The following is a 27,286-nucleotide window of genomic DNA, read 5'->3' on the forward strand; positions in this document are numbered from 1 at the left end:
TCTTGAATTTCAATGTTTGAAATTAATCTAAATTATAAACTTATTGTTTTATATGATAATCCAAGTTGACAAGTTTAACAGTTCAGAAAAAAACGTTTTAAACTGAGATTCTGAATCTTTTAAGCTGAATGACTATTGTTAAAAAATTGCTTTAACTTTCATATTTATTTTCATTCTACAATAAATATTTGAAAATCAATAAAAATGTACTCTATATTTCTGAACAAACAAAGTTATTATTTCAGTTGACACTTTTTTTCAGTTGATGCGGCTTTTTTTAAGCCTTCTAGTCGATCAGAGCCCTATTTTTCTAATCGAATAAAAAATGAAAAATTGTATCATTTATATTTTGTTTTCACTTGATTGATTGAAAGGATGCATATCTGTTGAATTAAAAATAAAAGAATGTACTGATCGCACGTGCTCTCTTTATTCGATGACATGAAGTGCTTTCTCCGGGAGAATATTCCTCTTCTCCTTGAATTAATATCTTTCCCAGAATATAATGCGCATGCGCTCATTTTAATGACACCACAAGATTGAGTTCATTCTCAGTGACCCTTTTCTAAAATAATTTATTATAAATCGCAATACAAAATTCAAAAAAAATTCCTTTGAATTTAAAATTGAAATTGAGTGGAGCCTGGAGTAAAAGATCGATAATGTGAATTCTCTTTTGCTATGGAAATCTCTTCTCGAGTTTTCTTCCTCTGCCACGCCTTTCGAGCTCGGAAATTATCGCTGTATGTTGAATGCTGAATTCTAAAGCCTGTGAAATATGCATTTTCTACTCACACTATTTACCTCGGAACGAATAGCGTGAGAACAATGAGTAACGATTCCAGAGTATTTATTTAGCGAAATGCAAATTCGTGGTTTATCATTTGAAGATCTTCAAGGAGTGCCTTTCTGGAAAATAGTATATTATTTGTATGAAGTTTTATATTTTTTTGAAAATTTAAGCAATATTCTGCAATTATTTCGCGACAAAAAAATTGACGCTGAAGATACTATTTTTTCACAATTGCCTGCTAGTGCCACTGTTTCTTTACTTATCCTTGAAAAATATTTTTGAGTGTCTGTCACGCTGGGGGGGATTCACTATTTCTTATAAATTAACAAATTAGTTAAACTTTCAACAAAGTAGTTTAATTTTCAACCAAAAATATAAATTTTGAACCACATACATATATTATTAACCAAATAGTTAAATTTTCTATCAAGAAGATTAATTTTCTATAGTTTGATTTTGTACCAAATTGTTGAATTTTTAGGGAAAAAGACCAATTTTCAACCATTTTCTGTTGAAATTCCGACAAAATAGTTCAATTTTCAGTTAAAAAAAGAATTTTGACCTAAAAAGGTGAATTTCGAAAGAAAAATCTCATAGTTGATATTTTAATAAAAAATAATTTAATTAAAAATAAAAAATCAGGTAACTAAAAATGATTAATTTTAAACAAAATAGTTGAAACCTCAGCCAAAACGGATTAATTTTCAAACAAATAATTGCATTTTCAACTGGAAACGATAAATTTTCATTTAAAAACATACAGTTTCAATCAGAAATGGAATTGTTACTTTGTTATCAAACAATTAAATAACCAAGCTAAGTAGGCGAATTTTCAACCAGACAATTAAATTTTCAAAACAAATGCAGTTAAAAAAAATTAATGCCATAGTTGATATTTCAAAAAAGAAGAGTTTAATTAAAAATAAAATACGGTTGGATTGAACCAAAAAGGATGAATCTTCAACAAAATAATTGCATTTTTTACGAAATAGTTGAGTTTCCATCTAGAAAATATAAATCTTCAAATAAAAATATAAAGCTTTAATCAGAAATGGAATATTTTTTATTTTTTTACCAAATTTCTGAATTTCCAAGCCAAAAAGACATTTATTACCAATCAGCTCAAGTTAAAAAAAAAGTTTAATTTCCAGCTTAAAAAATGAATTTAACTTTCAAGATAGTGTAAGTTTCAACCAATGAGTTGTATTTTCCACCAAAAGTGTAATGGTTGATATTAAAAAGAAAAGAATTTACGTAATTTTAATTTAAAAAACAGTTGGAGTTAATAAACAAAAACTTATTTTCAACTAAAAACTTGTATTATCAACTAAAACAGATGAATTTTCAACGGAACGGTTGCATTTTCAACCAAAAAATGTTTTTTTTTACTAAAAAATATAAATTTTCGAGAAAATGAATTTTCAATCCAAAAAGTTGAACGATCAGCGAAATAGTTGAATCTTCAACAAGAAAAAATTTCTTAGTCAATAAAGACACCAAATTGAATTAAATTCTTGTATTTTCAAGCAGAAGAAAAAAAAAGAGTAAAATTAGGAATCTTCGACCGTAAACAATTAATTTTAAAGATATTATTTCAATATTCAAGCAAGGAGTGGAATTTTCAACCAAAATATAATACGCACGTGAGATTTAACGAACAGAAATGAATTATCAACAAAATAATGGATTTTTAAACTTAAACAGACTATTTTTCTACCAAACTTTTAACCAAATTTTCTTTTTTTTACTAGTAAACATGAATTTTCAACAAAATACTTGAATTTTCTACCACATTGATAACATTTCGAACCGAAATTACAAATTTTCTACAAAACAGATGAATTTTCAAGAGAAAAAAATTTAACATTTAAAAAAGAAAAAAAATCAATTATCTTGAATTTTCAAGCCAAAAAGGACGAATTTTAAACAAAATATTCCAACTTTTAACAAAATTGGACATTCATTTTCAATACTTTTAAATTATTAGTTTAGAAAACTGAAAAAATAATCCTTTATTTAAAAAAATATATAATTAATTTTCTATTGCACACTGATTTCGGAATATACATTTTTAATCAAACTTTCAGTTCAACCAAACTTTTCAGTTTTCAATTCGGAACTCATTAATCTCGAAATGCTTTGTTTTTTCTTCAAATTAAAAATTCTATTTTTGGGGAGGAAGGTTAGGCCCTTATGACATATTATACTTAATTAGTCAATTAATTAATTAATTAATTAAATGAGTTACGATATAATTGATGCATTTTTAGAGTGTTGCTCACTAAAATTTTTCTGTTATATTCAACAGATTTTATTTCAGTGCGCATTAAATTCACATTACTGCAAATTTATGTTGGTTTATTTTAGGAAATGAAGTAGTACTTTTTCAAGATTAGTTAAAATACGACGTGCATTTTTTGTCTACACGTCAGCTTCTGAAAATTTGGTATTAAAATTATTTTTTGATGTTTCACAGATTACACTATAAAAAATAAAAGAAAAAACTACAAACTATTCTCGATAGTCATTGATAAAATGATGAGTCGAAACCATTTAGCACTTTTTGTCAAAAAGAAATCTAGGTCCCCTTATAGCGAAATTTGTGATTTTTCAAAATCAGTAGGTAAATTTAACTTCATTTCGCTATTTTGCACCTTCAAAAATTTTGTCAATTATTAATTATTAATATTTTTTTTTAATTTTCGTACCGAAGACAATACGTTCTTCATATGCAGAACACGCATTTTTACTTCTAATTTTAATCAGGGTCTTTTAATGAAAAAAATGCTGCTTTACCTTGGTTGCATTCTCTTTACAAGAATTGATTTTAAAAAGAGTTAACAAGGCGAGCATGCGAAACAGTAATCAGCTAAAAGTACAGTCGTGCATTCTAATTACTAGTGGAATAACATTAAATTTGTATGGAAGAGAGGGGAAATTGTGGATGTATTTTCTCACCGTTTAATAATCCCCTGATGTATTTGCGAAGTCTCTACTATTGTAAACAATATAAGTCATCAAGATTTCAAGATGACTTCGGGAGACTTTGTATGTGAGCCTAAAGAAATTGAGGCCATGCTCCTGTTTTACAATCTTATTAATATTATTAAATTTACATGTTTTGCTCATACGCTGACATATTTTCAATTTATAAACTCTTTTTTTTTCTTCAATGCTGGTTAACATTTATACAGGAAGAAAGCTGTTTTATTCGACAAAATTCGGAATCACACTTTTTAAACCAATAGAAATTTCAAAAAATAAATAAAGTAGACAAAAAAGGGGTTAGCCCATGAAGTCTTATATAAAATCGTTTAATCCTCTCCTTCCTATACTTTCCTTCCCCTACTCCTCCTACATTTCCCTACTTCCCCTCACTTTCCACCTCCTCGATTCTCCAGCTAACACCCCCTCCCCCAGTTAACACTTGCTCACCCCTACTCACTCTCATTTGTAATCATTTTCCTTCCATTGATATTCCCTCAATTCCCCTACTTTCCATCCCCTAATTTCTCCTCACTTCCTCTACATCCCATCTGATCATTTCTCTTCACTTCCCTATTTTCCCTTCTCTAACTAAACCGTTCGCCATCCCTTCCTTAACTACTTCTGCCTCTACTTCCAGATATTTTTATTTCTCCAACTAACACTCTTGTTCCCTTACTTCCCTTCCCTAGCTCTCAATTACACTCCCCTACTCGGCCTCATTTATAATAATTTCCCATATTTCCCTTCATGTTTATTCACTTTTTCTACTTTTCTCCTTCATTAGCCCTTACTTTCTCTACTACTCATAATTTTCTTACCCCTCTTCCTTTCAATCCTCCTAAATTATATGCGTTCATTTTTCCTCAAATTCTCTACATCCCATCCACTCATTTCATCTCCAATATTCTACTTCTTATCCACACATTTCCCCTTACTCCCCTACTTTCTCTCTCATTTCCACTTAATACTTAATTTCCCTCCCCTCATTTTCCTACCCTAATTTTCCTTACTTCCCCTCGACTTATCTCCGCTCACTTCCCTTCACTTTTTCTACTCCCCATAATTTCCTTACTCCCCTTCCCCTTACTTTCCCTACATTATATGCCTCATGTCTCCTCATATGCTCTACTTCTCACCGACTCATTTCCCCTCACTTCCCTACTTTCTTTCCTTCATTTCCTCTCACTATCCCTAATTTACTTCCTCTCACTTTTCGTCCCCTCATTTCTCACTTTCCAATTCCCGACTTCTTAAAACTATTTGCCGTTAAGAAATTAAATCTTTGCCTGCACCTTTTTTTAAAGAAATTAATTTTTTATTTCACGCAGAATCAGTCTTTGAAACATTTTTAAATGTTTATGAATAGTTTGAAATCATTTAAGTTTTTGAAACTGTCAAATTGACCAGAAAAACAATAAAAAAATGTCTAGTAGAAAAACCGGGAAATTACCAGGACTTTAAATTCATCTCTGTCGGGTAGATATCCTAAAAATTGGTCTTTGGAAAAATTGCTATAAAAATACTTTCTTACTATCTTTAATCTCTCTTTGTTTTTTCTTTAAAGTTTATTTATCTATTTTAAGAGGTAATTTTTTTTTGCAGTCCAGGGATTTAAAGAACAAAAATTGTGTAAAAGTCAGAGAATTTGTAAAATTTTAAACTGCCAACTAGAATAAATGTTTAAGTTTTTTAAATTTCAATTTGAACTTTTTTTTTTTTTGAAAAGTCTGATTGAACCTCTTTGTTAAGAAATCAGTTTTTTGTGCAACATTCATATTTTAGTTGAAAATCCATTTATTTGGTTGTAGGTTCCACTATTTTGCTACAAATTAATTTTTCTGCTGAAAGTTCATTTTTTCCGGTTGAAAATTCTATTCTTTTTACGAAAAAATTACATTCGAATATTATTTATAAAAAATCAAATGAAATTCTGTGTAAGTTCTATGATTAAAAAATTATTTTTTTAGCGAAATGTATAATAATTTCTGATTTTATCAAAATTTCTATCCATACAATTAGTAATTAATTGATCAGATAATAATTTTATGTGTGGAGATTTTTAAAATCATAGAAATTATACATTTCTCGAAAAAAATTTGTAACGATAGACCAAAATAAAAAATAATATTTTCAAGAGGAAAGAACTAACCTCGAACCACAGATTGTCCATATCAAACTTTCTTTGTTTTAATTTTTTTATCGTATGAAAGTATTTATATTATATAAAAATAAAAATAAAGTCAATCAACAAATAATTCATTAAATTATAACTTTTTATCTCATTAGTAAGGATATTTAAATTGTAAATTATCTTAATTATCTTAATTATTTCATAAAAATCGAAGGCTAAAAGACAATAGAAATCTTGGAAAATCTAGGTGCGGAATTTTCGTGATTTTCATTAACGATCGGTGAATCATTTCTGATGCTCTTCACTCGATTTCTATTCATCGCATACAATTTTATTCAATAGCATTGAATGCTGAAATACTCTACGTCATAGGGAGTTCACAGGTCTATATAAGTTTTAATTAAAAATCACTTTTACTTGAGTCCAGATAAATTTTACTCACGTTGAGAATTTTTCCCCATATATTGTGGAAAAATTCACCATAAACGAGGTGCAGTATTTCCTACAAGTTGGATAACTTTCCCCAAAAGCTTTAGGGAAAATTCCCCTAAGATTGTTTAGAATATTCCCTAAAAGTTGGGGATCATTCCCCGACATTTTTTGGTGAATATTTCCTAAAAATTTACCCGAATATTTTGCGGTCATTAAAAAAAAAATGTTGTGGAGTATGTCCGAATTTTTCTTGAATTTATCAGATTTATCAGGGAAAAGTACCCATCTAATTTGAAATAAATTTCAAGGTATGAGAATTATATTTATTTATTGTTTTACTGTGTAGATTAGATCGAAATAGAAATAAGAGAATTAATAATCAATACAGTGTGGCCGCTGGACCGGAAGCTGGGGAATGACCGGGAATTTTTTGAGACCGGGAAATGAGAGTGAAGTTATTTATTGACCGACGATTTTACAAACATTTAGAAATAAAATCTGTCGCAAGTTTTATCTCAAAAGTTTTTAAATTATTATAATTAGTTAAATTTCTATATTTTCAATTATGACATCATTCAGTTTACAACGCACAGTTCAAAAATCTTCTCCTTCAAACATTTTCCATTTTAGGTTTTTTATGTTTAATTTCAAGAATTTAACAATGCAGTAATAAAAACTTAAATAATTAATAATTAAAAGCGTTTGCACTAAAAAAATTTGGATACAATTTTATTTTATTTTATCATATGTAAATATAAATAATTTTTTTTAATGAATCTATACTTTAATTATTAAAATAGAACAATAATCGATTTGACAAAATTATGCAATATCCAATAAAAATCAAACATTTTCAGATTTTAACGTTAAAAATTAAACTGTTTTAATTCAAAAGTCTTATGATTAACAAAATACAAACGTTCGATTGAAGGTTTGGAAAATATTTTTATCTTAAAAATTACTTCATAATAATGTATTAGTAATTACTGGCTTTCATTTAGTTAAAAATAATATTTCAGTCTTGAATATTTAATTTTTGATATTTTTTTAATAATAATTTATTTTTAATCGATTTCAAATTTTTTAACTAAGAAAAGAAATAATTATTTAATATTTTGCAATTTTTGACTGTTCGTTTAAGACGAATGAATTGAAACGAAATATTTAAAAGTTAACAAGTTGAAACTGAATTGTTTGACACAGAAAGCCTTAAAGCGTTAGAATTTCGAAGAGTTTTTAAACTTTGAGAGTTACGATCTTGATTTTTCTTGTTAAAAAATGTTTAATTTGTAAGTGACATTGTTAAGTTTTGGTGGTTAAATAACAATTGAACACCTGTCGTTTGTAGACAAATTCAAGTTATTTAAATAGGTACTTAGAAGTTTTGAAAAGATTAAAAATAATGTATAACTTGTAAGGATTTAAATAATTTAAACTAATTGTGTGCCGAACAAATTAAGGCTATTTGTACCAAAATTTCAGTGCAAATAGCCACAGCCTAGTTATTAAACAAATTTAGCTAAAATTTTAAATTATTTTTTATTAAAAAAGAATCTGGAATATCTTAAGATTTTTTTTATATTTGCACGATTTTCTAAAAAGTGTATGACAAATTCCATGCATTTCAAAAGATATTTAGAAGTTATAAAAAAAAACTTCAAAAATAGTTTTAAATTTGAATAAATTGACAAGAACTTTTAGATTTCTTAAGATTCTGAAATAAAATTTGTAAGCTTTTCGAAGAATTTTAATCTATTTAAAATGAAAATTATTCAACTTATAATTGAAGAAGTTTTCAGTTAAAAAAAAATTCAATTAAAAAATGTTGCCGTTTCTAGCTGAAAATGGTTTAAAATAATATAATTTTGACAATTTTAACTTTCATTGATTCTGTAATTTAGAGCATTGAAAATGAGAACGTGAATTTATATGTTTAGAATTCAATCTGAATCTGTGAACTCATTAATTTATCAAAGTTAAAAACTCTTAAATTTGCAATTTATCTGCATTTTATTTAAAACTGTCCAATTGAAAAGTGTTAGTACCTTCTAATGTGTACGTGTAAATTATTGAGCATTTGCAAACAAAATTTTTGAATTAAAAAACTTCTAAACTTCAATTTCAAAACTGTACAATCAAGAGCTCCATTTTGAGGGCTTCAATTTGTAGTTTGATTTTTATTATTTCAAATGGAAAAATGTTTAACTTCAAAGTTCGAATTTTTAAATATTATTAACCGTCAACAATTTTTTCGAACACGGAAAAAACCGGAATTTTTTTTTCGATTAAAACGTCTACCCTGTCTATGTTTAAAAATTAAAGACGTTTTTACCTGGTTGAACATAAATATAAATCCAGTTCTCTCTAATAAAACTTAATGACACGATAAAGTTTAAAAGTCCAAAGTTTTTATCTTATACAATTTGTGAAGGAGACATTTCATAACTTCATTGACAAATTTATTTTTTATGGTTTCATGCCGTTTACTTTTTCGACCTTCCCTAATTTTGCGTATAAAAATTTAATAGAAATGGAAGAATCTTGTTTATATTAGACCACTGAGATATAAATTTGATTCTAATGTAATATTCACAAAGTGATGCTTTGAATTAATTTGCAAGTTTGCATTAAGAATCGTCATTAAGAATCTCATTTGCAAATTTAAGGTATGCAGAAAGAGAATGGATGATTCCCACACGTGGGATGAAATATCGATCATAAATCCATCTGTCATTGAAAAATAACTCAAAAACCTTCATTTTATGCACAACTAATATTTTAACATAATCAATTAACCACAACTACTGGGACTCGCACTTACGTTTATTAGTGACACGCAATAGGATCTGCTTCGCGGAGCGATTAATTAAATTAATTAGATACAGTTCTTTCTGTTGGCGCAAGCAACAATGTAGTGGAAATCGTTGAACAAAGAATGTAAACATGGATTTCTATTTTTTTTTATAGTAGTTAATTATTAATTTGTTAATAATGACTTTCATCCGTTTTGGATACTAGGTTTTAATAGTCTAATCCCCAATAAATTAAATTTAAATTAATCGGTATCATCTTAGATGAATGAAAAGACTTTAGTTAAATTCATGAAAATTCATTAGGTTTAAACAATTTTTGTGGACTAAAAGAGATTTTAAGGCGATTATTATTTCATTTCATGCAATTTCAAAATTTAAATAGAAAATTAATAATCATACAATATTTATGCATTCTAGAGTATCTGGTGTCTAAAATAATATAAAAGAAAATCAAGGACAATATTTTTGTGTGATACATGGATAATCGAGTCGTTGCATTTTTCTTGAAAAATATAAATATTTCAGGAAAACTGTAAGATAACCGATTTCCGGCGTAAACACGAGCACGACTAAATTGTTTATAAAGATTTATTCTTTATTGAAATACAATGGTTTTTTATTACAAATACCGATTTCCGGTATAAACCTACAAAAATTGTGAATATAATGACCCTGAATGACATTCCGAATAATTATGATTCTTTTAATAAAAAATATCAATTTTCAACAAAAAGCACTAACATAACAGAATAAAAAATATTCTGAATTATAAATTTTCAAATTGAATTTTTTTTGTTTTAATAAAACAATTTCGGATGAAAGGCGTTATCATAAACTTAAATAGTTTCAAAATTTTTAAATATTCGTGGCAACCTATATCGATATTTCCAGTGGTGATTCCTAGCTTAACCCACAACAGTCAAACTATTTTTAATCTTCTTTGAAATCAAATGATTTTCTTTCACAAAAAAATACCGATTTCCGTTGTAAAACGCCAACATAACCCGTAATTGTTAAAAAGTTGTGATTTTTTTTTTATCTGAAGATTTTTAACCTTAGATTTAAATCTAATCATTTTTGTTTAAAATTACCAATTTGAGGCGAAATACGCCAACATAACCTAAAGTTGTTAAAAATTGTAAACATTTTTCTAATATAGTAATTTTGTTAAAAAATTTCAGATTTAAGAATTGGATTTATGAGAACGTTTTATGCCGTTTAAGCCTTGATGGTATGCTACGCGTCAATCGTATAAAAAAATTTATTTTTGAAACAATTATTATATTAAATAAAAATTATTGGGATTAAATCTAATGCTTTTTGATTAATAATACAAGTTTCAGGTGCAACACGCCAACATAGCCTAGTTTTTCGAGAAATTGTAAATATTCTTTGACATATAATTATTTTTTTATTAAATATACCAATAATTTCCGGCGAAAAAAAATAACATACAGAAAATTATTTATGATTGCAAATTTCCGAAATATTCTTATTTTTGTTTAAAACAATCGATTTGCTGTGAAAAACATTAACTTTGTACGAAATTGTTGAATTTTCAAGCTAAATAGTTAAATTTTATACATATATATCTTAAATTAAAATGATGAATATTGATAAAAAAACCAATAAGTGGAATTTTGCACTAAAAATGGTTTTCTACTAGAAAATGTAAATTTGTAACAAATGACATCGATTTTTAACCAAATTGTTGAATTTTCTCCAAAACATTTAAATTCTCTACCGAAGGATATGAAATTTGAAAAACAATTTAATTTTCAACTTATTCGTTGAATTTTTAATAATATTGTTAAATTTTCAGGCAAAAAATAATCTAACAAAAAATTTAATTTTAACTAAAATCATAAATTTTTAACCAAAAAATTAACTTTGAGGATAGTAGTTGAACTCTCAGCCAGTGATTTTAATTTTCAGCCTAAAAAGGTGAATTTGTAACAAAAAATGTAAGTTAACATTTTAAAAAAAATAATAAAAAAACAGTTGAATTTAACTACTAAAAACGAATTTTTCAACAATATACTTTAATCCTGAACTAAAGCACACTAATTTTTAACCAGATAATTTCCTTTTTAACCAAAAAATTTATTTTCTGCTGCAAATGGTCAATTTTCAACAAAATACATAAATTTGTAGCCAAATAATTTAGTTTTCAACAAGAAAAAGTTAATTTTCAACTGAAACAGATTAATTTTTACCCAGACAGTTGCATTTTTAACCAAACAAGAAAAAATTTCTACTTTTTAACTATCTTTTTGATTTTTCAACAAAATAATTTCAAACAATAGTCAGATTTTCTGATTGGTTTCTATTAATTCCGTTTGTATTTTTGTAGAAAAACAAGAAAAAGGAAATAGACAGTGAAGTCTACAATAAATAAATAGAAAATTTGACCGTTGTAAAAAAAGAATAACATTTTATATAAAACTTCAAGTTCATTCTTAATACTTTTAAAATTTGTAGATCAGAAAACTGGAAATTTTGCTTAAACAATAAAGTTAAGTTTTCATTTCCAATTTCTGGATTTAGGACTATACACTTTCAAATTCAGACCGCCCATAACTTTAATACTGGAAAAATTTTATATTCGGACACTATGTTTTCAAATTTGTGACACTATTTACACTATTTTTGATCTTTGACGTGAGTCCGAGGCCTGGATACAATCAATCCAACCAATTGCTGATTAAATGCTCTATTTATTTTTTGTTTTCATGATTCAATCTACAAATTAGTACATTAAAATTCGTATACAAATTTGAAACAAAGACTACAGTTGAAGGTTCGGAAAGCAGAACAGAACGAGCGCTAAATCAGTAAACAGGAGTGTGAATGGCGCTCAGAAAACGCGACGAAAGAAAGAACGGTCTTTCTTCGCGTTTTCTGCGCGTCACCTCAAACTCCTGCCTACTACTCGAGCGCTCGTTCGGTTCAGCTTTCTGAGCCTTCAATTTTGTTCCTACTCAGTCTATGAGCAGCATCTGCACATTCAATTATGGTACTGATTGGGATAACCAACTCCAGCTTTCATACGTACGAGTTTGGCAAACTGATCAACACACGTCAGCTCTTGAGAAAATCGATTCTCGAAACACTGCAGAGTTGCAATGTTTCCTGCCTATGCCAATGTATATTTCAAAGTTAATAAATTTATTTATATTTTTTCTTTCGTTTATTAAGTATAAAACTGTATAAAAGATAGTTTCTGAAAATGATATGGATTTCCCCTTATTAAGAAGAAACGAAAAATTAATTAAAATTGAGTGGTTGCAGAAAGTTTTTTTTTTCTAAATTGAAAATTAGACTTTTAATCACTGTCCGCAGACGACTTTCAAACCATTCAAACCCAATGAAATTTTATGCCCCAAATTCCTAAGTAATTTGCCTGTAGTTGCTTAACTTTTTCTGATCAACCCCATTTTCTGGATACATTTTTCTGATCAAACTTTTTTTGTCTCAATTCAGAAACTCTGTAGTTTAGGAGTGGACTTTTGCTTGATCTTTTAATGGTGATTTTGATTTTACAAACTGTTTTCTCACTCTCCTAAAAAATTCTGATTTTGTTGCTTATTTAGTTATGTATTGTAACACTTCAATTAGGCTCTAAACTTTATGAAATACAATTCTAATCCACTCTCAACTAAATAATTTTTTTTTGTTTTGAAGTTTTGTCTCTCTAATAAGAAAAATTTGATCTGTGAAAAGGCAATCAAAGTCTCTTTATGACGTTACGACGTTTGATCTATAAGGCAGGCATCAGGAACAGGTTTTCCTTTTTATTTATTTATTTATCTCCATGATTACGTGAACGAGTACTTACATGGTTGGGACAAGTTTGTCCTGTATTACGTACAAACGTAAACTTTTGAATGATGACCAAAGAAAAAATTCCGAGACAATGAAGGTATTCCTAATGGTGAACATATCTTTCGATTATGTGGTTTTCCTCGTTCTCTCTTTTCCATTCTAATTGAATTCTGATTGGATTTATACCCGCAGAAAAAAAAAACATTTTCTCTAAATAGTTAGCTTTTGTAACTTGTTGTTTTAATTTTGTAGATTTCTTATGAAGAAAAAAATTCTCGAAATTAACTTGAAAGTAGAATCGTCATCCGAAGAAATACAAATTTATTTTCCAGTAAAAAAAAAAAGAAAATTAATTCGAAAAAAATTGCAATGGTTCTACACTTTTTTCATGTTTTATTTAAAGATTTTATTTTTCGCTAAAGGATTCTTAGCGACATTTTCAAGGAATGAAAATATTTATTCAGCTGGCAGATTTCACACTCTTTTCCCTTTTTCAAAGAATTCCTCTTTTTCTCCCTATTTTCGAGGAACTTCTCCTTTTTTTGTTTTTTAGTTCAAATCCGAATTGAATGAATGGAATCCAAGCAGAAACTTCAACTATTTTTATTTCAAAATTTATCTGGTTTGGTTAAAAATACGATTATTTCGTTAGAAATTTTAATATATTGTTGAAAATTCAACTATTCTGTTAAAGTCATCATTTGTTAAAGTCATATTTCTAATTTTTTGTTTTAAAATTCAACTATTTTTCTACAAATGCAACTGTTCTTCGTTGAAATTTGATTATTTTTGCTTAATAATTTGACTATTTGGTTAAAAACTCAACTATTTGGATAAAAAAAACTATTTTGTTAAAAATTCGTTCCTTCTGTATAAACGTCTATTTGATTGTAAATAAAATGGTTTCGTTAAAAATATATATTTTTAAATAATTAAACTGTTTAGTTAAAATTACCTTTCTTGCTTGAAAATTTACTTGCTTGTCGAAAATTCAATTTTTCGGCGTATAAAGTGAATTAATTTGTTGAAAATTGTTTTATTTTGTTTGGATATTGACTTGAAAATTCCTTTTTTTAATTCAACGATTTTCATTTAAAGGTACATTATTTTTTGTTGAATTATAAGCTATTATGTTTTTTGTTGAAAATCCATCTTTTTTTGGTTGAAAATTCATTTTTTGTTGTTGTGAAAATTCTTTCTTTTCATTCTTTGAAAAGTAATCGTTTTAACAGCGGAGTTAGCTATTCTATTCTTGGTTGAAAATTTATATACTTTAGTTGAAAATTCATTTTTTTTCGAATTTCATCTTTTTTCTGGAAAATTAATCCTTATGGTGTAAAATTAATTTTTTAAAATTAACTATACTTGTTTGAAAGTGGATCTACCTTATTAAAAATTAATTATTTTACTTAAGGATTTACAGTTTACGTTAAAACTTTATCTCTTGTTGAAAAAATAACCATTATTTTTGAAAATTCGTAATTTTGGTTGAATATTATTTTTTTTTTTACTGAAAATGTAATTATTCAATTTTTGGTTAAGAATAATTCTTTTTTAGTTGAAAATTCATTAGTTGGGTCAAATTTGGTATCTCTTTTATTTAAAAAATCTTTATTAGTTCAATATTCAACTCTTGGAAAATTTCTTGTTTTGTTAAAAATCCATTTCTTAGTTGAAAATTCATCATGTTGATTGCAAATTCAATTTTTTGGTTAAATATTCATAATTTCAGATAAAACTTCATCTAGTTAGTTGAAAAATTAACTATATTGTTGACAATTCATCTTTTATGTAGAATATAAATCCACTTGGTTGAAAACTCATCTTTTTTATTAAAAATTTAACTATAATTGGTTGAAAGTTCATTTGCCTTGTTAAACTTAGTTTTTTAGTTGAAGATTTGTCATTTTAGTTAGAAATTCATCTTTTTAGTGGAAAATTAACTGTTTTGTTTAAAATTTGTGTTTTTTGTAGAATACTAATCTTCTTTGTTTAAAATCCATGTTTTTGGTTGGAAATTCAACTACATGCTTTAGATTTGGAATCTATTATTAAAAATTCGTTTTTTTTCTGGAAAATGAAACTCTTTTGTTTAATATTAATCTGTTTTATTAAGTATTTGACTTTTTAATTATTGAAATTTATTTATCATTAATTTTTTTGTTTGTTAAAATTATTGTTTTTTTTACTGAAAATTCATTTATTCAATTTTTTTAAAATATATACTTTTTTAGTTGAAAATTTAACTGTTTTGTTAACACCTAGTCTTTTTTAGATAAAAATAAAATATTTGGTGGAAAAACAATGTATTTTGTTGAAAATTGGTCTTTTTTAGTAGAATATCAATTTTCTTGGTTGAAAATTCAACCAATTGCTACAACTTTGATCTCTTTTATTGAAAATTCATTTTTTTAAATGGAAAATTAAACTCTTTTGTTGAATATTAATTTTTTTTATTGTGCTTGCGATTATTTGTTCATAATGCATCTTATTTGGTTCAATTCACCTATTTTTTTAGTTATTTTCGTTGAAAATTCAACTACCTGGTTACAAAATGAATTTCTTTGTCAAAAGATAATTTCTTTTGGTTGAAGATTCATAATTTTAATTGAAAATGTATCATTTTGGTTTAATATTTAACTGTTTTCTTCAAGATCCCTTTTTTGTGTTGAAAATTAGTCTTATTAACTGAAAATTAATGTGTTCAATTTTTCCTTGAATATGTATCGTTTTCAGTTAAAAATTCAACTGATTGGTTGGAATGTTCTCTTTCTTAGATAAAAATTCAACTATTTGGTTAAAAATTCATGTATTTTGTTGAAAATTATTTTTTTTTTTTATAGAAAAATCATCTTCTTGATTCAAATGAATAAAAATACGAGATATTTTTATTTATTTTGTTTTTAAATATCGGAAGTAGGATTAGGAATAAGAAATGAACTATCTGATGAGTTAAAAATGAAATTTAAAATTAAAACAAACATTTTTTGCACTTAATTTTAGTTTGCAAATCCTCAAATGGTTCCTTTGATAGATTCTTCAAATATGCATAGCCAAGTGCTAATCACATCGTTGGTTTCCTTTCACTTGTCCATCGTTATCCCATACAATGCACGCTATGCAATACCGGGAAACTTTCACTACCACTATGTTGGAATACCAATGTTTTTTTTCCAATCGGATTACGTTCTGGTCATCTCACGTAAGTCCCTCAGAAATACGTAAGAATAAGAGAATTTATGTAATTAAGAATAGAGGAATCTATTTTTGTTCTCAGATAACTATTACCAAAATAAAAATTAATATTTTAGAAATAATTTGGCAAAGAAATTTATTTTAAATAGAAAAAAACGCATGCTCTGCGCTCGATTACGTTCTTCTAAGTTTCACAAAATTTTAAAATTAAAATATAAATTTGTTAATAATAAAAAACTTTGTATTTTAGAGTATCAGTGATCTAAAATTATAAAAAAGAAAAGCAAGGACAATGTTTTTTATGATTGAGAAAAATTGATGTATTAGCTTCAAATTAAAATTGTTCGAAATTGGAAGTTTTACTTGTAAAGTATAATGCCTTTTTTTCAGGTTATCGACTTATTATGAAATATGTTAAGATAACGTATTATCGGTCAAACGTTAGTTAAACCAAAATTATAGACCCACGTTGAGATGTGTACTGATTTGCGGTGCTAAACGCGAGCATGACCTAAAAGTAAAAAAAATATATGTTTGAAATTCAATGATTTTTTACTAAAAATATCAGTTTCCGAAAAAAGGCAAATAATACCTAAAATTATGCACAAATTGTGAATCTGCTTTAAAATATGTTTAAAACAAAAAAAAATTTAAAAAAAAAACAATTTTCGACAAAAAGTCATATAACAGAAAATTATTCAAAATTTTAAATCTTCTTTGAAATCCAATAATTTTTACTAAAAATATCTATTTCCGTTATAAAACGCTATATAAACCCTAAAATTGTACAAAAATTATTAATGTAGTCCGAAATATGTTTTCTTTAAATAAGTAATTTTTGTCAAAAAATACTAACATGATATATTTAAATATAATTAAAAAATATAAATACCAATTTCCAGCGAAGCAGTCTAATATAATCCAATATTTTTTAATTATGGTAAATCGCGATCAAATTATCAGTATTTTTGTTTTAAAATCCTAATTTTTAATGTAAAACGACAATGTAACCCAAAATTGTTGAAAAATGGTGAAAATATTAAATTTCAACGAAATAGATAAATTTTGTACCAAAGAATGTTTAACAAAGTAGCTTAATCCTCGACTAAAAAAGATTAATTTTCAATTAGTTGCATTTGAACCGAATAGGACGAATTTTCAACAGAATACTGAGATTGTCGACCAAATAGACAAATTTTTTACTCAATTGATGAATTTTTAACAAAGTTCAATGCTCGACCGAAAAAGATTAAATTTTTTGGACATCTCGAAAGAGATGCTGAATTTTGTGGATGAACAATAAAAGTTTTTTGATATCAAAAACTTAAATAAAAAATTTCAAACAAATTCGACAAATTTTTGTGAACTCTTGGAAATTTTAATGCATTCAAAATATTTTTAACTAAAAAATTCGAAAAACTTGAGCAATTAACGAATACTTTTCTACGTTATATTTCTCAAACGTAGAACATTACGTTTTGTATTTCAAAGCGTTGAAGATCTTTGTTCAATTGATTATTATTATTAAATTATCGACTATATTATTTAGATAACGTAAATGATATTTAAGACATATTTTTATTTAAAATAAAAAATATTTGAGTGCATAACAAAAAGACAAATTTTAAACGAAAAAGTGAGGTTTTGAAACAAAGAAATGAATTTTTTACTGAAAATATGCATGTTTAGTAAAACAAATGAATTTTTAACAAAGTAGTTGAATCCTCGACCAAAAAAATTAAGTTTCTATCATTTGCATTTTTAAGCATCAATCACAAATTTTCAACATAATAATGGAATGTTCAACAAAAACATATTCATCTTCAAACCAAAGAGACAAACTTTTGTCACCAATTAGTTTCAGTTTTACCAAAAAAAGATTTTTCAGTCATAAAGAAAAAAATTCACCTAAATTGTTATTCGATATATTGAAGAAGGATAATTTATTATTTTTCAGAATTTGTACAATTTTAGGAAAAATGCGAGTCATTTTGAAAAATATTTAGTACTTTTAGAAGTTTTGAAAATAAATTTCACTTAAACTGATTCGAACTTTAACTAAAATGTTGGAAAATCTTTCAAAATGAAAAAAACTGACCCAAATTTTCCAGATATTTTTTAAATTTGTAGAAACAAATTGAAATTATAATATTTTGAAATCTTTTGAAACTTTTTGAAATCATCTTCTTCTCAGGAATCTCAAGAAAATTTTTTATTTCCTTGAAACCTTTCAAACTTTTTGAAAAGATTCACTTTTTCTCTCGAAATCTTCGAAAATTTACATTTTGTTTAAAATTGCTAGGAATCTTTTCGAACTTAAAATAATTTTTGAACCATTTTCAAACTTTCAAACCTTTTAAATATCTTCTAAAATTCTTCGAATTCTTCTAAAAATTTGCTTCAAATTCTGAAGAATTAAAATACTTGCTATCTAATCTTGCAGATTCTGTTTTAAAAATGTTCGAAATCTTTTCAAATGCTTAACATTTTTAAAAAATATTATCCTAAAATTAATTTTTAAAAATATGAAATCAGTTTAAATTATTTAATGAAGTGAGAGAATTTTTTTATTATCGTGAAGCTTTTTAAATTGTTTTTCAAACTTTTTATAAAATTTTGTTATCTTGCTAATTGAAATATTTTTCTTGAAAACTTTTCCCATTCTTTTTCTAAATTTCAGAAAATTGTTTGAAATATTTGTCAATGTTGTCTTTAAATTTATTTAATAGAATAAAAATTCCGTTTAAATTTTCCCAAAAATTAAAATATATATATATTTTTTTTTTTTATTTGAAAATTGTGCCGTGTGCTTTTTAATAATTGTTATTATTTGGACTATTTTCAGTCATTTTGTGACTACTGAAAAAAATCTCAAGATCCATAGACACATTGTAAGTCTAGAATAAAAAAGTGAAGTGCAGAAGTGTATGAAACACTTCTTTTTACATACAGGGGGATATTTTCAAAGGCTTTGTAACATGTTTTCAGACATCAAAGACACGCGCATATTTTAGAGAGAAAAAATGAAAACTGAGCATAGGAAAGGTTTCGCGTCTCCCCATTGAATTTGAAAAAGTGAACAAAAACCAAAGAAGTGTGAAATGACTTATTTCTTCAGCATTTCTTTTTTGTTTAATAATTATAAAAGATCACAACATTTTGAATTTATTATATCGTAATTAAACTTCATTGTAGAATTTGATGAGTCAAAATCATAAAAATTTTGAAAATCTTTTGAAATATTGAAATGAAAAAAAAATATCTTAAAACTAATTTTTCAAAATACAAAATTAGTTTGATGTATTCCATGAATTATGGGAATTTTTTTATTATCATCGTGAAACCTCTAAATATCGTAATTAAAATTTATTGCAGAATTTGTAGAGTCAAAATCATAAATGACCAAAGGTTAATCATTTGAAGAAAGAAAATTGTTAATGAATGATTTATTTTTTGTGGTATAATTGCAATAATTCAAGCTTTAATTGATGGCTGAGTCAGAGAGATGGGGACATACTTAACATGAGTCAGTGTTACTTCGCTATGTTGTAAAACTTATTTAAGCTCTTTTCCTTATCTCCTTTTAGTCTGTGATAAAGTTGAAAAACTCATTTTCATAGTTACTTTTCTACTTAATTTTAATTGGTATCTTTATTACAGTTTTTATTTAATTTGTAATAAGTTGAAAGAATAATTAAATGAATATTGAATCATCATAATATTTAGTCATTTAAAGATATTGATTTTCTAACATATATGATGAAAAAATTCAAAGAAAAAAAGCGCTGTAAATGTATTAATATTTTATTGATTTATTATTTAATTTAATTAATTAATTTTTATTTTTGCCACCATTGTTGTTCAAAACCTGATTGGATTTTCCACAGTTGAAATTTTTTTATATCAAAACTGGAAGTCGTTTCTTCAGATGAAACATCATTCGATTTCGAAGCTCATTTGATTTCAAAGAAAATAAATTTGTTAATTAATTGTAGGTTCAGCTAACAGATTTTAAACGATTTATCAACATAGAGTTAAAAGAATATTTACAATTTTAGAACAATGTAAGGTTATGTTATGTGTTTTTCGTCGAAAACTGGTACTGTTAGTTTCAAAAAATCGTAATATATCATTGAGAATCATTAAATTTACAATTTTTGTACATTTTTGGTTTTGTTTCCGTTTTATACCGAAAGTTGTTACTTTTAATAAAAAAATCATTGAATTAAAAAAAATTATGAAAAATGTTTGAACAATCTTAGGTTATGTTTGGTTTTTATCGGAAATATATAGATTTCCAAGCAGAGTTACAATTTTGAAACAATTATAGGTTATGTTAATATTTTTTAGATAAGATCTCTTATTAAAAAAAAATAGGTTTTAGAGAAAATTTATAATTTTTGAACAATTTTAGGGTCTGTTGTATGGATTTTCGTCAAAAATGGGCATTTTTATACAAAAATGCAACTGTCACGTATTCAATAGTGGACAGCTTTTATAATTTAAAAAATGTAAATTTTTTTTTGAAATTTTGACAAATTGTTTAAAATATGTAAGGGCAAGTCTGCCTAGCCCATCTGAATTTTTATTTTGTTTGAATAACGTAATTGTATTAATTTTTAATATGGAATGTAACTGAGAACAGGGCCTTAGAGCCCTATTAAATATAGATTTAATAAAATGATATTGTCTAAACAAAGTAAAAACTAAAATGGTCCAGACTGGTTAATAAAAATATTTTGTATGTTTTTTTAAAATATTATTTTCTAGAAAAAAATTATGAAATTTAGAATTTAAGACTTGACCTTTGATATTTAAAATCATCAAAATTATAGATCTTTGTAATTTATATATTTCAAATGAAAGATTTCTTAATTTGGAAAAGTAAAAAACAAAAAATATGTAACTTTCAAGTTTTAAAATTAAAAAAACCCGTAATTTTAATGCTTTATAATCGAAATTTCTTGAATTTGGAATGTTCAGTATGAAAAATTTATCTAATTCAATATTTGCTTGACTGCTTAAATTTGCAAGATTTTCGTTTTTCGCGAATATCGACTGAAAAATTTTTTTGGTTTAAAATTCAACTAATTATTTGAAAGTTTAAGTGAATTGTTAAAAATTCATCTTTCTGGTTGATTATTTATTATTTCAGTTAAAAAATCATTTTTTTATTTATTCAAAATTGAACTATTTTGTTGTAATTGTGTTTCTTGTAAATTGCTTTTTATACCGAAAATTTAAATTTTGATCAAACATTCATCATCATCAGTTGAAAATTCAACTATTTGTTTGAACAATTTTAAGGTATGCGTTTGTTTTTTACCCAAAATCTATATAGATTTCCAAGAAGAGTTACAATTTTGGAAAAATGATAGGTTTTAAAGAAAATTTATAATATTTGAGCAATTTTAGGGTATGTTGTAGGGGATTCTCTTTGAAATTGGCATTTTTGTACAGAAATGCAACTGGCACATGTCTAATTACATATTAAATAGTTACTGAGAACAGGGCTTTAGAGCCCTATTAAAAATAGATTTAATAAAATTATATTTGAACAAAATAAAAACTGGAATGGGCCAGACTGATTATCAAAAATTATCGTGTATGTTTTTCTTTCATATTATTTTCTAGAAATAAAAAATATAAAACACAAATGTTTTGTATTATTATTAAGTTTATATTTATATTTAAAAATTTTGCGAGACAAAAGAAAATATTCAATAATAAAGTTTTCAATTTCCTATCAATGTGGAGAATAAAATAGAACTATTCGAAAAAGGTAAAATAATTTTTTTTTATTTCAACTTTTAAGAATGGAGAAAAGGTAGAGAAGGCTTTTCAGAAAACGTAGAGAGCAATAGTAAGTTTCTTGAATTTTGCATTAGCTCCATCTCGCGATGAATCTTCTCATTTTTTTTAGCACAAAGCACTGCTACTGTGCGAGTAAGTTTGCGGAGGTCAAAGTGTAGGTAATATCCTTTCAAGTAACCTCGAGAATATCCTCAGTGAAGAAATTGAAATCTCTCAGGAGACGTGAGCCCATACAGTACAAACAAAACTTTCTCGTCTGAAGATTTTTTTGCGTAATGATCGTCTAGTCGGCAATCTTTGTCTTATTCCGGAAAAAAATATTCTAGTTGTTCACGTCCCGTACCATTTAAATACGTCAACGTCTGAGTTTTGACATTTTTATTTAATACACATTTCGACATTGAAATAATTCCTTCATATAAATAATGTTTAATGAACAAAAAAAATTTACCTCTGCCCGGATTTGAACCGGGAACGCTACCATCCATGAGCGGTGTGTTTACCAATTCTTAACGCATAAGTCATGGACATTAATTAATTGCTTATGTTAAATAATAAATAATTTCGATTACTGGTTTAGTATTTGGAGAAACGAGAAACAATAAATTACAAAAAATATTCTGATTCGGTGAAAATTTTTCACAAGTTAAAGCGATGGAGTCCAATGCCACCATGTAATGTACGAGAAACAAGAAAGAATTTGCTGAGGTCGCGTTGGCGTTATTGGTAAACGCCCTTACTCATGGATAGTGGTGTTCCGGGTTCAAATCCGGGCCGAAGCAAATTTTTTCATGTTTCTCCAAATGTTAGATAATTTCTCCACTTTTTAATATTTAAAATCAAAATCTAATTATTTATTATGGTAGTTTGATTGGGAGAGAATTGGTGAAATTATATTTCTGTGAGTCTACTTCCGCGATAAGAATTTGAACAAGGGAAGGCACTTTATATGTGCATCCGGTGCTTTCATTTACTGTATGTAAGCATCGTTTTTTGCATGATTGTGACCTGCAGACTTTATATAGTCACTGTGCATTGCTAGTATTATCTAATTCATGCTAATTCTAATGTAAATGTCGACGCTCGCCCGATACCTATTGACTCATAGCATTTGCTTTTCCGATTACAGTGTTTTGCTAATTACGATTATACAGTTTATCATAGTCTGTCATCACTGGAAAAGATTACATACTTTTTTTTCTAGAAAACATTGTAATTTTAATTGGGACTTTAACATATTCAAATTTTATTAGTTTTTAAAAATTTATCATTAAAAATTATGTAGGTTTTATGTTTCAAGATTAAAAATTATGTAATTTTGATGATTTACATTTTGAATTTCTTAAATTTGGAAGATTTAGAATTGCAAACTTTTCATTTTCAAAATCACCAACATTTTTTAAGTTTATTTATACTTATTTTGTTTATTTTTGTTTATTTTATTATTTTATTTATATATTTTTATCTTTTAAATTGAACAGTATTCAGTTGTAAATCTTCCAAATGGTATAAAATTAATCAGATGAATTCAGAATATTACTATAAATATTTTCACACAACTGAAACCACTATATAGCGAGCCGAAAATATCGTCCGGGTGTATTACATCCAGTTTAGGCTGTGAGGGTTACAGTTAAAGAGTCTGTGATTTTGAAAAATAAAAAATTAGTATGCAACTTTCAAGATTCATAATTCAGAATTTTGTAATGTTGATGAATTATATAGAAGGAAAAACTTAATTTTTTATTTCCAAAATCATAGAAATTATTAAAATTTAAGAACTTTTATTTCAGAGTTTTTAATTGTAACTCTTGTAGAACTTGAGTTGAAGGACTTTTAATTTTGACAATTTACAACATGAAATTTACAAATTTTAAATTTTACACTTGAAGTTTCTGTAAACTGGATGATTTGCATTGAAATTTCGTAAATTGAAAGACTTAGAATTTGAAACTTGACTTTTGATCATCTAAATTATCAAAATTTCAGAAGTTTTTTTTTGCGTCTTTCAAATTGAATAGTTTTTAGTTGTAACTCTTTAAAATTCTAGAAGGATTTGTAATGGTGAAAATTGAAAAATTAAATTTATGTTCTGTAATATGTATGCTTTATATCCGAAATTTCTTGAATTTGGTAGATTTCGAATTGAAAACTTGACTTGATCATCGAAATCACCAAAATGTCAGAAGTTTCATTTTTGCATCTTTCGAATTATTAACTTATAAAATTAAAAAAGAAAAATTATGCAACTTTAAATTTTTTTAAATTCTGTAATTTGGATGCTTCATATTCGATATTTCTGAAACTGGGAAGATTTGTATTGGAAAACTTGATTGTTGATTTTAAAAACCATCAAAGTAATCAAAATTTAGGAATTTTCATTTCAGTATTTTTAATTGTAGCTTTTATAACTTGTAGAACTTAATTTGTATATATTTAAACTAATCGAAGATTTTTTAATTTTTAAGATTTACAATTATATCATATGCAAGTTTTAAGTTTTATAATTTAAAATTTTCTGAATTTGATGATATACATTTAAAGAATGTATAGCTTGGAAGATTTAGAATTGAAGCCTTGACTTTTAATTTTTAAAATCATCAAAATTATAGATCTTCGAAATTTAAATCTTCAAAAATAAATATTTCTTATTTTGAAAAGTAAAAAATAAAAATTATGCAACTTTCAAGTTTTACAATTAAAAATTCGATGGTTTTGATGCTTTATATTAGAAATTTCCTGAATTTTGGTTTAACATTCTACTAATTAGTTGAAAGTACAAGTAAATTGTTAAAAATTCATCTTTTTGGTTGATGATTTATTATTTTAGATGAATTTTTTTTAAAAATGAACTATTTGTTTGAAAATTTTTGTATTAAGTTAAAACTTGGTCTTTTCTGGTATTGTATTAATCTTCTTGATGACTAATTCACCTTTATGGTTGAACATTAATTTCTTTGGTTGTAAATTTAACTATTGGATGACATATTTCTTTGAAAATTCATGTATTATTGTTAACGAAATTTTATGAAAATCTTTTCAAATTTCGAATTATTTTTTAATAATTTTCAAAACATTCAAACCTTATAAATATCTTTTAAAATTACTCGAAGTTTTCAAAAAGTTTCTTAAAATTTTGAATAATTTAAATTTTTCCAGGAATTTTCAGACATTTCTTTAATATCATGGAACCTTTCAAAAAATTGAAGCGTGAAAGTTTTTATTCCAAAATACTAAAAAATGTACGTTTTTTCTATCTTCTTTGAAATGTTTTCAGCTGAAAATGTTTTTCAAATTTTGAATCTTTTCGAAACTTCTAAATGTCTCTTAACATTATTGGAATTTCTTATAAAACTTTGTAATGACGCTAATTGAGAAATTCGGCTTTAAATTCGTCCTCATTATTTTTAGAAATTGTAGGAAATAATTTAAGGTGTTTTAATATCGTTTTAAAATTTCACTTAAACTTAATTTTTCGAAATAAAATATCAGTTTAAATTTTCCCAGAAATTTTAAGAAATTTTTTTATTATCGTCAAACCTGTCAACATTGTTAGGTAACTTCCAGATTATTATTTTCAAATATTTAAAAATGGTCTTGCTTTGTAACTTTTTAAAAGGTTGTTATGTTTTAAATTTATATTTATTCTTTTTAAAATTTCTAAATGTCTCTTAAACTTCATAGAATTTTTGAAAAAACTTTGTGATATTGCCAATCGAAAAATTTGGGCTTGTAATCGTTCACATTCTTTTCGGAATTTTAGGAAATTATTTTAAAAAATTAAGTTCGCTGCCAATTTTCTCTTTCAATTTTCTCTTCCAATTTATTTTTGCAAAAAAAAATCAGTTTAAATTTCCCAATGATTTTTTTTTCATTCTCTTGAAAAATTCAAGAATTCCGAAAAAAGCCTTCTTTTTAGAAATCTTCAAAACTTATCACACTATGTTTTGTACATCAAAGTGCTGGGAATCTTTGTTTCATTGATTACTAATAATATTATTGTTGTTAAACATAGTATTTAAGTAACCTTATATTCCTGATAAAAAAATTTCAGACTCTATGTTTTTTTAATGAAAAAAAAGAAAGCTTCCTCCAATCACGAACACGAGTTTCCCGACAATAATAGTTTCAAATTGTTTCGAGTATTTTTGAAATTATTCGATAATTAATCGTAAATGGCGCAATCCGCTTTCATTCTTGAATTTTTTTCTTCTCCTTCAATATTGACGTTGGGAGAAAAGTTGCTTTTTTGCAAACGGTGCAAAAGATGAGATGGAAGATCTTGAGTAGAGATGTTTACCGAAAAATGCTAACGTTGAAAGAGGATATGCCCCAGTTACATATGGAATAATATTAAATTGCATTTGTTATCTGCGGCACGTTATGAATATAATTTTTGTTTGATTACAGTTCCGAGTAAACCATTGGACCTTGCTCCACGTGGAATTACATCCTCCACCATAGAATTGTTATGGTCCAAGCCCGAATACGCGAATGGGGCTATCAAAGGTTATCGAATTTATTACATGCATTCCAATTACACAGATGTCAATACCTACAAACTCTCTGAAGAAGACCCCCAGCATCTCCAATTCACTCTCGAGAAACTTCGTAAGTATTTATTTATTTATTAGAAAAAAATATTTATAAATATTAATTTTTAAAAAGTTAACATGTGTACTATAATCGTGAAAAAGCCCTAAAAGAAGATTAGACTTTTATATAGGGCTGTCTAAACTGTTTTCAATTGGAATGCATAATATTGCGCTATCTGCGCATTTGAGTAACTGCGTACTGCGCCTTTCCGCTGCACTGCTGCTGTTTTTCAGTCAAGAGTCGCATCTGCCTCTTGCTTTGCGCGCTGAGAAACTGCGGGGGCTAGTATCTCTAGGAAACCGCGAGTGGCTAAACCGATAATATAATAATTGTTATTATTCAATCATATTTCACTAAAATACATTGATAAATCAGTAATGCTTTTTGCTTCTGTACTTTGAGATTATGTAATTAAATATTGTGAAAAAACATAATTTTTGTACAATGACTTTTGCGGGTACTTTCAAGGCCATTTTTGTAAATCAGCGCATCAAAATATTTCGGTAAATCATTAAAACAGTAATTTAATTCATAACAATAATGTATTTGCATTGAAATGTTTGAATAATTTTTGCCTAGTACGTTCTAATTCAATCTTTTATTTTTTAAAATATAATTTATTAATAAATTTTTATACTAAGTGGAAAAGAGTAAAAATTTTAATAGAAAAGTATCAAAATACATTGCTAAATACATAAA

The 27,286-nt window shown here is 26.1% G+C and overlaps 1 protein-coding gene across 5 annotated transcripts in view; it reads left to right on the forward strand.

The window, feature by feature from the left end:
- The window catches only part of LOC117171743 (tyrosine-protein phosphatase 99A), a 117,093-nt gene that overhangs the window by 14,915 nt on the left and 74,892 nt on the right, over positions 1-27,286 (forward strand). For all 5 annotated transcript variants that reach the window (XM_033359332.1, XM_033359333.1, XM_033359334.1 and 2 more), the window contains exon 2: positions 26,402-26,602. In XM_033359332.1, coding sequence (XP_033215223.1) covers positions 26,402-26,602 — 201 coding nt within the window. The remainder of the gene's footprint in view (positions 1-26,401; positions 26,603-27,286) is intronic.

This window comes from Belonocnema kinseyi, chromosome 4 (genome assembly GCF_010883055.1).
Source record: "Belonocnema kinseyi isolate 2016_QV_RU_SX_M_011 chromosome 4, B_treatae_v1, whole genome shotgun sequence".
Lineage (NCBI taxonomy): Eukaryota > Metazoa > Arthropoda > Insecta > Hymenoptera > Cynipidae > Belonocnema > Belonocnema kinseyi.